This window comes from Ambystoma mexicanum, chromosome 7p (genome assembly GCF_040938575.1).
Source record: "Ambystoma mexicanum isolate Mex_15411 chromosome 7p, UKY_AmexF1_1, whole genome shotgun sequence".
NCBI lineage: Eukaryota > Metazoa > Chordata > Amphibia > Caudata > Ambystomatidae > Ambystoma > Ambystoma mexicanum.
Window position 1 is genome coordinate 85,465,240 of NC_090939.1, and position 14,568 is coordinate 85,479,807.

General features: G+C 51.5%; 1 protein-coding gene across 6 annotated transcripts in view; it reads right to left on the reverse strand.

Annotated features, from left to right (window-relative positions):
• STXBP5L (syntaxin binding protein 5L) overlaps window positions 1-11,278 on the reverse strand; it is a 3,950,894-nt gene extending 3,939,616 nt beyond the window's left edge. For 4 of the 6 annotated variants that reach the window (XM_069635832.1, XM_069635831.1, XM_069635829.1 and 1 more), the window contains exon 1: window positions 10,962-11,278. In XM_069635832.1, the coding sequence (XP_069491933.1) occupies window positions 10,962-11,171 (210 nt within the window). In that variant the 5' untranslated portion in view covers window positions 11,172-11,278. The remainder of the gene's footprint in view (window positions 1-10,961) is intronic. The other 2 variants (XM_069635834.1, XM_069635833.1) reach the window with 1 other exon arrangement.
• Window positions 11,279-14,568: the final 3,290 nt, after the last annotated feature.

Below are 14,568 nucleotides of genomic sequence, written 5' to 3' on the forward strand. Positions count from 1 at the left end.
TAGGCGGGGAGCAGTTGTCAGGCACCATGAAGGGCAACTTGTTGTGGGCATCAGCCGGCCTGGGGGCTGGCACCACAGCCCCCCGCCACACAGAAGGACCCAGGGGACAGCCCCCGGGTCCTATATAAGGAGCTGCTTTGGCAGCAAAAAACAGAACCAGTATGTGGTCCGTGCACAGGGACCCAAACTAAAGAGTACTCTGTGCACCCAGAGTCTCTTTTTTCCCAGAACCCTCCCACCCTAAGAAAAAGGACGAGAAGAAAGAGAAAGAAGACAGGTCACTGTACGGTGGCCACACTGTCGTGGGACAAGAATGGCAGCACGGGCCAGAGGGGGTAACCTCGGGACCCGATTCCCAAAAGTACAGCATATTATGGTTACTGTAATTATGATTATGTTTGTTATGACCATAACTGTGCAATAAAATCCCACTGCCTTTTATTGCCAACACTTACCCAATGTCTTGCGTACTACCTGGGGGGGGGAGTATGGGGCGTATTGTCACCCAGGGCATGTTACCACCCTGCTGGCACATGGGTTAATGAAATGTACCCTATTTACATGCCCAGTCACGTAGTTCTCTACTTTTCTCACTTTCTGTTTGCCCTGCTCTTTGTGTCTCACTGTCTATTTGGATCACTTTCTATCTGTCTCTCTCCCCCATGCATCCCCGTTGCAATCATATTTTCACCCTATTTCACTCTGTGTAAGTCGCTTTTTTCTGAGCTCGAGCCTTGGGGCCTTGGCACGATAAAACATTACAACCAACAAGTCCAATTATAAACTCGTATAATGGTGTACTTTTAAGTCGTTCGCTTGAAATTCGATTGTCAGCCGAATGCAGTCACCAATCAAAAAGGCCTCCATCAATCACAGACTGATTTTGCCCTCTTTTGGCAGCACTACTGTGATGTATAAAAGCTGGCAGCCTTTGAAGGAAAAGAGGGTCAGAAAGACAACTAACGGTGTATGAAGAACTATGCTCCATGGCTAAACTAGGCTGCTTAAAGACCCTTGAAACCTGTTGAGGGTCAACGAGGCTGCACAAATGAGACAATGAGCAGACAGGTGCACTACCGAGCTTCAAAGCTGGCGCTGCTCTGCAGACTTCTAGGTGTGTAACTTGGCTTCATCCCTGATCTTCCAAGGACAGCATACCACACCTACTCTTTGGTTGGAAAGAGGTAATTTCCCTCCCTCTGCTAATTGCAGAGAGAAGACCGCTCTCCCTAACACTGGCGCCTTAGCAGGCCGCCCCCGTGCAACCTTGATTGCTTGCACCTCAAAGTGCAAATGCATGGAATTTAAGGTGAACCCGAGTTTGCATGCAGACTGTGAACTTCATAGTGCAATTGTAAATGCCTCCTGCCTGGTATGTGCATGACATGAGACATTTCCACGAATTCCTATAGACTCCGCCAGCCTTACAAAGCTGGCGGAGTCCATAGGCATCTAATACATATGTGCCATCCTGAGAATCCGACGCTGACGCGTATGCATTCAATTTTCAAAGATTGAGCGGATGGTGTTCTGGGCACACAGGTCTGTTTTGGGTACACACCTGAGCCAGTAAAAACCTTTGAAATACCCTGACAAATGAGGTTAAAAAAATGCGTAAATTGTATACCCTTGAAATTCTATTACTCTTGAAATGTTGCCCAATGTTAGGGGGATTTTTTTCCCATGACTAATTTTTGCAGATAAGGTGCAGTCAGAACAAATGATTTGCCCAGGATCACACACTTTGCTTATGTGGCAAAACAGGGGTGATTCAAGCACATGGCCATATATCTTCCCATTTATATTTAATACAATTATTTGTTATGGTTTGGGTTTGAAAAGATTAAATAATAAGTGTATAGAAACTCATTCAAAAGTATAAAAACTACATAAACACTAACCTAACATTATAGAAATCATTTCAGAAACAAGCCGGGCAAAAATGAGATTTGACCTTTATTTTACCCATCCTGACGAGAAGATCACAGTAAAAGCTTAGAAAAGTGTGTATGTTTTTAAAACTGCATTGACAGTGAAAGAAAATGCAACACAATGTATTGTCACCTGCTGGAGTTGTCATTTCACACAGCGTGCAATGTTATGTTTCCCTGCCATTATCACCCCCATCCATGCCTCTTAGTGGACTGACAACCTCTGGTCGCCCATTTTTGTAAAGTGCCCATTATTGTAAAGCACGTATCACACTGCATTATGGAAGATGGCTGCAGGCGCGGCCGGCCACCCGCACACAGCTGTTATCATGCACTACTTAAGACACATCACACAACACCTCTGCCATTAGAATGCAGCTATCCCCCACGACCAAAATGCGGTCTAGCTGGACACATAATTAGTCTTGTGCCCTCGCATTCTCCCCCCACTACCTCACAGTACCCATCCATAAGCCAGCTCGACATGGGTAGCTCGGAGTGACTTGGCCAACCCACCTACACTTGTATTGGCGAAAATGTGCACACGCATTCTAAACTCCTCTGATGAATGTCCTATACCTTGGACTTCAGTCCCCCAAGGGCGTTCACCTGCAGCGCTTTGAGGCTACACCAATGGGGAAAGGTGCTATACAAATGACAATTACATTACACAAAGCGAAGTTTCAGGGCGAAAGCTGTGCTTTCTTGCACTCTCTTCAAGCTTGAAGAAGTCCCGGCCCTCAATACGGCCTAAAATAAGTCGGTCAGGTACTGAGGGCAGTATAGAGCCAGCCCACTTAAAGCACTAAGTATTGCTTGTTAGGTACTCCCTATATGATGTCCTCCTAAGCCACCACAAACACACACCACAGTCTGTCCACACCCACACAACCAACATTGTATACCACCACAAACACACACCACTGTCTGTCCACACCCACACAACCACCACAAACACACACCACGGTCTGCCCACACCCACACAACCAACATTGTATACCACCACAGACACACACCACTGTCTGTCCACACCCACACAACCACCACAAACACACAACACAGTCTTTCCATACCCACACAACCAACATTGTATACCACCACAAACACACACCACAGGCTGTCCACACCCACACAACCAACATTGTATACCACCACAAACACACACCACAGTCTGCCCACACCTGCACAGCGAACATTGTATACCAGCACAAACACACACCACAGTCTGTCCACACCCACACAACCAACATTGTATACCACCACAAACACACACCACAGTCTGTCCACACCCACCCAACCAGCATTTTATACCACCACAAAGACACACCACAGTCTGTCCACACCCACACAACCAACATTTTATACCACCACAAACACACACAACATTCTGTCCACACCCACATAACCAACATTTTATACCACCACAAACACACAGCGGCCTCTCTTGTCTCAAGCACTCACTGACAGAGGTACACGTCTCTCATCTCATTCCTGAGGTCCCATTGGAGGCTCTTACCGGACACCCTCCGCTGCACAGAGAGAGCAGTCACCTGTCATGCGCTCGACAGAGTGACATGGCCCTCACTGTACCGACACAGACAAACCTACAACGACGGCGTTTCTCTCGCCATTCCTCTCTTAACACCTCACAGCAAAGCACTCTCTCTGCATGCTCTGGTAGGGTTGTGACGTTCACCCCAAGAGACAGGAGTCTCTTCTCTACGCATGGCAGTCTGTAAGGAGACACAGGCATGTCTCCCTCCGCATGACACCATGCAAGCGACAGTCTCTTGTCAACTGATCACAGAAGCCGACAGTTAATCCTATGCCAGGGGCAGATAGCGCCTTGGTGCCCGTGGCTTCAGTGCGCTTTATATTGTACACGGCAGGTAAGGGGGCATGTCTGCTGACGTGCCAAGAAGACCCACAGCAAGGAAACACAGCTGTCAAGATTATGCACAGACATCGGGTGGCTGCTAGGTGCGCTCTCTTTGGGCTCCCTGCAGTCTCATCTTTCTGCAGCCTCACATACGTCTCTTTAGCTCACAGATGCAGAACAGTCTCATTCACCCACAAACAGGCCTCATTTATGCAAATACATAATCTCTTCTTACAACCACTTATTGCAGTCTCTTTTTCTCCGAGGCATGCGGTCACGTCTCCCCCGAGGCCAGATGGTGCAGTAACCCATAGCTGCCCCCCTCCTCTCGTACCCCTCCTCCTCCCGTACCCCCCCTCCCCCAATCGCCCCTCCAAACACACAGCAGCCTCTGCTCTCCGCTACAGACACATAACGGCCCCGGCCCCGTCCACACGCAGACATAGCGCAGGCCCGTCACCCCTGCAGAAGCAAGGGAGGCGCTCCTTTCCACGGACACGGCAGTCTTTTCTGAGACCCGCCGTCCATCCTTATCTCCGAGACGCAGGCGGTCTCTCCTGTTTCCCCAACACGCGCTACATTACAAACCCGCTTCTTCCACAACTGCCTCTTAGCCTAGCGGAACCGCCAACCCGCGGTCTCTTTCTGCAGCAGTCTCTGCCCCAAAAGACTCTCCCCTGCAGCATTCCAGACAAAACACTCTCCCCTACAGCACTCAAACAAAATACTCTCCCCTGCAGCATTCCACACACAAGACTCCCTGTGCAGCATTCCACACAACACGCTCTCCCCTACAGCATTCTTCCAAAATACTCTCCCGTGTATCCTTCCACACACAACACCCCCCGTGCAGCATTCCACACAACACGCTCTCCCCTACAGCATTCCACACAACACGCTCTCCCCTACAGCATCCACCCAAAATACTCTCCCCTGCAACAACCACACACAAGACTCCCCGTGCAGCATTCCACACAACACGCTCTCCCCTACAGCATTCACCCAAAATACTCTCCCGTGCAGCATCCCACACACAAGACTCCCCGTGCAGCATTCCACACAACACGCTCTCCCCTACAGCACTCACCCAAAATACTCTCCCGTGCATCCTTCCACACACAACACGCTCTCCCCTACAGCATTCACCCAAAATACTCTCTCGTTCAGCAATCCACACGCAAGTCTCCCCTGCAGCATTCCAGACAAAACACTCTCCCTTACAGCACTCAAACAAAATACTCTCCCCTGCAGCATTCCACACACAAGACTTCCCGTGCAGCATTCCACACAACACGCTCTCCCCTACAGCATCCACCCAAAATACTCTCCCGTGTATCCTTCCACACACAACACCCCCCGTGCAGCATTCCACACAACACGCTCTCCTGTACAGCATTCTTCCAAAATACTCTCCCGTGTATCCTTCCAACACCCCCCGTGCAACATTCCACACAACGCACTCTCCCCTAAAGCATCCACCCAAAATACTGTCCCCTGCAACAACCCACACACAAGACTCCCCGTGCAGCATTCCACACAACACACTCTCCCCTAGAGCATTCACCCAAAATACTCTCCCGTGTATCCTTCCACACACAACACTCCCCGTGCAGCATTCCACACAACACGCTCTCCCCTACAGCATTCACCCAAAATACTCTCTCGTTCAGCAATCCGCACACAAGACTCCCTGTGCAGCATTCCACACAACACGCTCTCCCCTACAGCATTCACCCAAAATACTCTCCCGTGCAGGATCCCACACACAAGACTCCCCGTGCAGCATTCCACACAACACGCTCTCCCCTACAGCACTCGCCCAAAATACTCTCCCCTGCAACATTCCACACACAAGACTCCCCGTGCAGCATTCCACACAACACGCTCTCCCCTACAGCATTCACCCAAAATACTCTCTCGTTCAGCAATCCACACACAAGACTCCCCGTGCAGCATTCCACACAACACACTCTCCCCTACAGCATTCACCCAACATACTCTCCCGTGCAGCATCCCACACACAAGACTCCCTGTGCAGCATTCCACACAACACGCTCTCCCCTACAGCACTCGCCCAAAATACTCTCCCCTGCAACATTCCACACACAAGACTCCCCGTGCAGCATTCCACACAACACGCTCTCCCCTACAGCATTCACCCAAAAGACTGTCCCCTGCAACATCCCACACACAAGACTTCCCGTGCAGCATTCCACACAACGCACTCTCCCCTAAAGCATCCACCCAAAATACTGTCCCCTGCAACAACCCACACACAAGACTCCCCGTGCAGCATTCCACACAACACACTCTCCCCTACAGCATTCAGCCAAAATACTCTCCCCTACAACATTCAGCCAAAATACTCTACGCTGTATCTTTTCACACACAAGACTCCTCGTGCAGCATTCCACACAACACACTCCCCCCTACAGCATTCAGCCAAAATACTCTTCCCTACAGCATTCAGCCAACATACTCTCCCATGTATCCTTTCACACACAAGACTCCACGTGCAGCATTCCACACAGCACACTCTCCCCTACAGCATTCAGCCAAAATGCTCTCCCGGGTATTCTTTCACACAAAAGACTCCCGGTGCAGCATTCCTTACAACACACTCTCCCTTACAGCATTCAGCCAAAATGCTCTCCCGTGTATTCTTTCACACACAAAACTCCCCGTGCAGCATTCCACAGAACACACTCTCCCCTACAGCATTCAGCCAAAATGCTCTCCCGTGCATTCTTTCACACACAAGACTCCCCGCGCAGCATTCCACACAACACACCCTACAGCATTCAGGCAAAATGCTCTCCCATGTATTCTTTCACACACAAGACTCCCCGTGCAGCATTCCACACAACACACTCTCCCCTACAGCATTCAGCCAAAATGCTCTCCCGTGTATTCTTTCACACACAAGACTCTCCGTGCAGCATTCCCCACAGCACACTCTCCCCTACAGCATTCAGCCAAAATGCTCTCCGTGTATTCTTTCACACACAAGAATCCCCGTGCAGCATTCCACACAACACACCCTGCAGCATTTAGTCAAAATACTCTCCCATGTATCCTTTCACACACAAGACTCCCCGTGCAGCATTCCACACAGCATACTCTCCCCTACAGTATTCAGCCAAAATGCTCTCCCGTGTATCCTTTCACACACAAGACTCCCCGTGCAGCATTCCACACAGCACGCTCTCCCCTACAGCATTCAGCCAAAATTCTCTCCCGTGTATTCTTTCACACACAAGACTCCCCGTGCAGCATTCCACACAACACGCTCTCCCCTACAGCATTCAGCCAAAATGCTCTCCCGTGTATTCTTTCACACACAAGACTCCCCGTGCAACATTCCACACAGCACACTCTGCCCTACAGCATTCAGCCAAAATGTTCTCCCGTGTATTCTTTCACACACAAGACTCCCCGTGCAGCATTCCACACAACACACCCTACAGCATTCAGTCAAAATACTCTCCCATGTATCCTTTCACACACAAGACTCCCCGTGCAGCATTCCACACAGCACACTCTCCCCTACAGTATTCAGCCAAAATGCTCTCCCGTGTATCCTTTCACACACAAGACTCCCCGTGCAGCATTCCACACAGCACACTCTCCCCTACAGTATTCAGCCAAAATGCTCTCCCGTGTATCCTTTCACACACAAGACTCCCCGTGCAGCATTCCACACAGCACACTCTCCCCTACAGCATTCAGCCAAAATGCTCTCCCGTGTATCCTTTCACACACAAGACTCCCCGTGCAGCATCCCACCCGCAGTCACTCTCCTGGAGTATCCCCTTCAGCCACCAGCTTCGTTTCCTAGCAGTCTCTTTGCCACACGCATCTTCCCCGCGTGTCCCCTCGCACCGCGCTCTCTTCTGCGGGCTCTTATCCACAAGCAGCTTCGTCTCACAGCAGTCTCTTCCACGGTAGCCTCAGCAGAGGTTGCTTCGCTTGCAGTCTCATTCCCATCAGGCTATTCTTCCAATAGTCTTTCCCTGAACTCTCTCCCCATGCTTCCTCCTCCTTTCATCTCCCATCTACAGTCTCGCACTACTCACCCTCATCCTTTCATCTTGTAATCTCCCACCAGCATTCTCGTCCCATTCTGCCTCCTCATTTCATCATACAATCTCCTACCCGCGGTCTCACCGTCTGCAGATCCTTGCCCAGTCTTCCTCCTCCTTTCATCATACAATCTCTCACCCGCCGTCTCACCCCCTGCAGGCTCGTCCTTTCTTTCTCCCCTTTCATCATACAATCTCTCACCTGTAGTCTCGCCACATTATTCCTCTTCCTTTCATCATGGAATCTCCCACCTGGTAGTCTCGCCCTATTCTTGCTCCTCCTTTCAACACGCAATCTCCCACATGGCAGTCTCGCCCTATTCTCCCTCCACCTTTCATCATGCAATCTCCAACCTGCAATTTCACCCCATGCAGCCGTGCTCCTTTCTTCCACTTCCTTTCTTTGTGCAATCTCCCACCTGCAGTCTCGCCCCATTATTCCTCCCCCTTTATCATGCGATCTCCCACCTGCAGTCCCTCCCCCACTCTTTCTCTGCCTTTCATCATGGTTCATCCACCTTGCATCCTACAATCCCCCACCTGGTACTCTCTCCCCATTAATCCTCCTTTCATCGTGAGATCTCCCACCTGCAGTCTCACTCCCCTGCAGTCTCTCCCCCACTCTTTCTCTGCTTTTCATCATGGTTCATCCACCTTTCATCATACAATCCCCCACCTGGTACGCTCTCCCCGTTCTTCCTCTATCTTTCATCATGCGATCGCCCACCAGCAGTCTCACGCCTCTACAGTCTCCCCTCGCTCTTTCTCTGCCTTTCATCATGCAATCTCCCATCTGCAGCCCCACACAAATGCAATCTCTCTCCCATTCTTTCTTCTTCTTTTCTCAAGTCATCTCGCACCTGCAGTCTCACCCCCAGCAGTCTCTCCTCCGTTTTTTCTTCTCCTTTCATCATGCTGTCTTCCACTTTCTCTCACCCCCACAGTCTCTCCTGTATTCTTTTGTCTCCTTTCATCGTACAATCTCCCAACTGCAGTCTCACCTCCCTGCAATCTCTCCACGCGAGTTCTCTGCCTTTCATCATGCAATCTTCCACTTGCAGTCTCACCCCCAGTCTCTCCTATGATGTTCTGTCTCCTTACATCGTGTAATCACCCAACTGCAGCGTGACCCCCTGCAGTCTCAACACGTTATTTCGTCTCATTTCCCCGTGCAAACCCTCGCCTGTAGTCTCACCCCACAGTCTCTCCCCGTTCGTTTCTCTCCCTTTCTCATGTAATCTCTCACCTGCAGTCTACCCCCGTCCCTCCCAATTCTTTCTCCTCCTTTTCTCATGCAGTCTCCGCCTGCAGTCTCCCAACCCCACAGTTTCTCGTCAATTATTTCTCCACCTTTCCTAGTGCAATTACCCACCTGCTCTCTCACCCCTGCATTCTCTCCTGCAGCCCTTCTCCCCCTCCCCTCTTTTTATCTCCCACCTGCAGGCTCACCCCCAAACCCCCCACCATTATTTTCCACTTTTCCTCATGCAGTCTTCCACCTGTAACTTTTCTTTTCTCCATGAAATCGCTCACATGCTGTCTCACCCATACAGTCTCTCCCCATTCCTTCTCTCCTTATGCAATTTCCGTCTGCAGTCTCATCCTCCAAAGTCGCTCCTCATTATTTTGCCTTCTTTCCTCATTATATCCCCCACCTACAGGCTCACCCCAACAGCCTCTCTCTCTAATTTGTTTTGTTTCTTTCGTCACGCAGTCCCCCCTGCAGTCCCTTCCCATCCTCCCCCATTAAGGCCCCACCTGGAGCATCCCATTCCTTCTCCCACTTACTCATGCAATTCCTCACCTGCCGTCTAATACCTCAACAGTTGCTCCTCCCAGGAGTCTCTTCCCGCAGCAGCCTCTCTCCCAGCACTCCTTTTCCCCAAGAGGTTCCCCTCAATAGTGTCTCCCCAACAATGTCCCCCTCACACTCTCTCCCTAGCAGTTTCTCTCCACCGCAGTCACTCCCTAGGCAGCCTCACCCAGCAATCTCTTCCACAAGCAGCCTCTCCTCGGCGCACTCTCTCAGATCAGCCCCCTGTCACTCCGCAGTGGTCTCCCCCATCGGATGTCTCTTATCAAGGAATTCCTTTATAGCCAGTGTCTTCCTCTCAGGATCTTCCCCAGCCCACTCCCCATGCAGAATAAAAGCAAGTTGTGACCCCGCACCCCTTCCCCTTTAGCAGCCCCTTAGTCCATCAGTCCATCCCCGACCGTGTTTGTAACCTCAGCCCTCATGTCAACATTTTCCCCTCTAGTCTCAGCCCTGAATGTCCGCCCTCCCTCAATCCTTAACCATACACCAGCAGTCTCTTCCCGCCCCGACCCCTGTAGTCACTCCCCATGTCCCCAAAAGTCTCTCTGCAGCACTGTTCCGCCTAGTGATTCCAGCAGTCTCACACCCCATAGCCTCGACGCTTCCCCTGACAGTCGTCCCAGAAGTCTTTCTCCGCTATCTTTCGCAGAACAGTCTATCCCCTAGCAGTCTCTACACGCCAGCAGCAGCAGCAGCCCCACAATCTCTGTGCTTCCCAAGCAGTCCCTGTCCCACCAGCATGATCTCTGATCCTCCCCGAGTCTCCAGCCCGCTAGGCTCCTGTAGCGGTCTCCCGCGGATCCTGTACTCTAGCAGCCCAGCTGACCCCACCCTCCAGGAGTCCCTCTGCCCCAGCAGGTCCCTCCACTCCCCAGCAGTCTCAGCCCATCTCCTCTCTGCTGCAGTAACCTCTGGGCTCCCCCACCATCTCTCTGCACCAGCTGTCTCCCCTCCGAATAGTCTGTGCGTCCACAGCCGTCTCTCTGCTACAGCACACTCTATCTCTCCCGCGTTCCCTTCTCTTATCTCCCTCCTAGCAGTCAGTCTGAGAAATCCGTCTCTCCCCGGTGCTCTCTCTCATCTTCCCATCAATATCGCCCCCTCCCAGATGTGTCCTCCCTCTCCCAGCAGTGCCTCTGCACGGGGCAGTCTCTTCCAATCCCAGCAGTCATCCCTATCTATCTGCCATCTCCCTGCCCCATCCACACAGAAGCCTATCCCCTCCCTCAGCAGTCTCTCCTGACCCCGCTCACCTTGCACAGCTGGAAGTGGTCCGAGTTCAGGGTCTCCTGCACCTCCAGCTCCCGGGGGGACACTGCGGCCGCGTTGCCCCCCGGGAAGAGGGCGCCCCCGGCGGCCCCCGCAGCTGTCCCGGAGCCGGCCCCGCCCCCGGCTCCCGTTCCTCCGCCGGGGGACGAGGCGGTCAGGCCGTCAAGCACCTTGCGGAAATTGAACTTCTTCATGTCTCGGGAGGGCGGTGAGCGGCGCAGCCGGGGCCGGTGTGGGAGCTCCGCGCTCTGCAGCCGGCAGCCTGGCTCAGACCGCCCGGGTGACGTCAGCGCGCAGGACGCGCATGCGCGGGGCCGGCCGAGCGCGGCGGCGCCGGGATCAGCACCATGGAGAGCGGGGAGCGCGCGAGACGGGGGAGTGAAGCAGAGAGCGGGGAGCGCGCGCAGTGGACATCAGCACCATGGAGAGCGCGCAGCCTGCGCAAGGGACATGCAGCACCAACAGCAGCAGCGGGAGCTAGGGGCAGGCAGGCAGGGAGGCAGGGAGAGAGCTCAGACGGAACAGGAGTGATCAGCACCATGCAGAGCAGAGAGCTCAGCACCAAAGAGGGAGGCAGCTATATCCATAGTGAGAGCTCAGGCTGCACAAGGGAGATCAGCACCATGGAGAGCAGAGAGCCCAGGCTGGACAAGGGGAATCAGCACCATGGAGAGAGGGAGAGAGACAGATATATCTATAGAGAAAGCCCAGGCTGGACAAGCGAGATCAGCACCATGAAGAGTAGAGAGCGCAGGCTGGGCACAAGCAATCAGCACCGTAGAGGGAGGCAGATATATCTACAGAGAGAGCTCGGGCTGCACAAGGGAGATCAGCACCATGGAGAGCAGAGAGCCAAGTCTGGACAGGGGCAATCAGCGTCATTGAGCAGGAGAGGGAGACACATATATCTACAGAGAGAGCTCCGGCTGGACAAGGGAGACCAGCACAATGGAGAGCAGAGAGAGGTACATATATATTTTTAAGCAGAGCTCAAGTTGCATGAGGCGTCAGCACCTTGGAGAGAGGGATGGGGAGCACACTGGACTGGGGAGACCAGCACCATGCACAGCAGAGGGTGGCAGAGCTCCCTGGCTGCACAATGGGTCATCCCCAAAGAGAACAGTGTAAGAAGGTGTGAAAAGAGCCACCACCACAGAGAGCAGTGTGTGAGCGAGAGGAAGAAAAAGAGCTGTCACTCTGCACGGGGACATCAGCCCACTGAGAGCAAAGTGAGCGCAAGACCCAGGGCAGTTTCTAGCCAACTTAGTGCCCAGGGCGAAACACTAGAATGTGCCTCCCTTCCCCCCCCTCTCCAACACCCCCCCACCAGACTGGCACAAGTCTCTCACAAACTACTCCTCTGTGTGCCGCGACAAACCCCCTCCTCAACTTCAATAAATCATTGCTATATAAATGATTTATTGAAGTTGAATTATAGAGATATAAATGAGGCTAGTTTCATTACATTGTAATTCAAGTACTTTACAGAAGAATTCGAATGTGAAAAAAACAGCTGTAGCTGCACAAGTAAATGGTTCTTCTGTCACCTGCTCTTAGGGAAGGCCTTGCCTGAATGCCGCTTTAAACTTTCTATACCGGCACACTTCTTCATGTCTCGGGTGGCCAGCCTGCCCAGGTCTGAGGGACCACTGGCCCTGTGCTGCAGGCATTCTGTTTGTGCCAACTCATTTGTATGTCGAAAGGGGCAATACTAGTCTAACCATATGAATTATTTTCTGATAGAAGGTTATCATTCCAAGATGGACAGCCTGGTGCACTCCTATGGTACTCTTTCAAAGTACCTCTATGAGAGTGGGACAGGGGACAAATAGCACCAATGCGTGTTTTTGTCTGCTTTGCATTAAATCACAGAGCATTTCAAAAATATAACAGTGTTCAGAGATATTTATATTTGATAAACAAGTCTGTCATAAAAGGGTTGTATGTGTAAATGTCTTAAGTACATAACAGACACATGGCTTGGAGCTCACATAACTGTTCACAACACCCACCATAACATTCAAATGTTTGTAACTATGAACAATGCATACTCAGTTGGACAGCTTAAGTTTGTGGATGTGAGTATAAAATGACTGCAACATCAGCCACTCAAATGGGGTACAAAGGCTCTTTTGCTTCTTGTTTCTGGATAATTTTAGCTGACCAGGGGCTAGGTCATAATGTGTGAGCATGCCCCCAATACAGAAACATCTTTAGGGAATTGTATCTGTCGATAGGAAAGGATACCCTAAAAGAGACACCCAATACACAATGCTGTCAGGATTCCCCGCTGCGGTCTGGGGTTGTTATCCCGGTCGCCATGATGCTACTGGTGGTTCCTCTCCCTATTCCAACATGGAAGAGCATGTGTGGCTCGTATGCGGAACGGAATTACGTCACGTGCACGGTGGCCAGTGCAGACGCAGCTCGCTTCTATTTAGAGTTTGATGGTCTGAGGCTCGGATGGTTGCAACTGCTTGGCTGCTACTTGGGTGAAGGACCGGCAAAGGACCAGTCTTCGGCACTGCCGACCTAGAAGTTTTTCGTTTGAAAGCGTTTTCTACTTTTCCTGCTGTGTAAGAGCAAGGCAGGATTATGTCTCTTTAATAAACATTGTGGGCGTGTGTACAAAAGACGCCAGAGGCGCGAAGCACCAGCGGGAAAGACCGGTAGAGAACCAGTCTTCGGCAGTGCAGACCGTGAATCTTTTCATTTGAAAGCATTTTCTACTTTTCCTGCTTCGTGAAAGCAAGACCGCAAGACAGGCTCATGTGACTTTAATAAATATTGTGGGCGTGTGTACAAAAGACGCCGGAGGGGCAAGCACCGGGGCGAAGGACCGGCAAAGGACCAATCTTCAGCAGGCCACAGCAGGAAGCAGGCGTAGGGCGGCTCCATCTTTGTTTTGCATTTCTGTGCCGCGAGACAAGAGCCGGAGTGCCCGGCCGGTAAACCTGCCCACGGAGGAGGAATAGCCTTCGGAGATGTCCTGTTCGCAAAGACAAGCAGGACCAACTTTGCCGAGCAAGTGTTTACATAGCAGGTCTGTAAACTGCAGGTTACTCTTGCTTTGGAATCTAGTGGAGATTGTTAGTGAATATACACGTGTGATGAACTGCCATAATGACCCTTAAATTAAGAAGTGGCAGGTTGGCAATAATTGAAAGGGGCAGGGCAGCAGTGAAAACACATGAGGAGGAGAGATGAAGGAAGAAGTTTTAGAGTCCTCCAATTGTACTGCCCACATTTGCGACACATTAGCACCACTGAAGGAAAACCAAATATGCTGGACTCCGATAACACTCAAGGAGCTTGTGGAATTAATGTTGAAGAGAGGGGAGACCAGCAACTCGAGGGCAGGAAGCATCCCGCAAGCACTCCACTATTATACTCAGAGTCAGTGGGTAGCTCTCACCCAGAGCAAGTGAGGGATATATCAGGTGCGATAATTAAAGCAAGTAAGACCCACGTAACCTTCACAAATCCTACACCAACAGTGGTGCTACATGGAAGTGGGTCAGGGCACCACTGCCCAAACATGGGGGAATACTCCATTGAGATGGGGCGGGACGCCGATTTAAACTCAGAGAA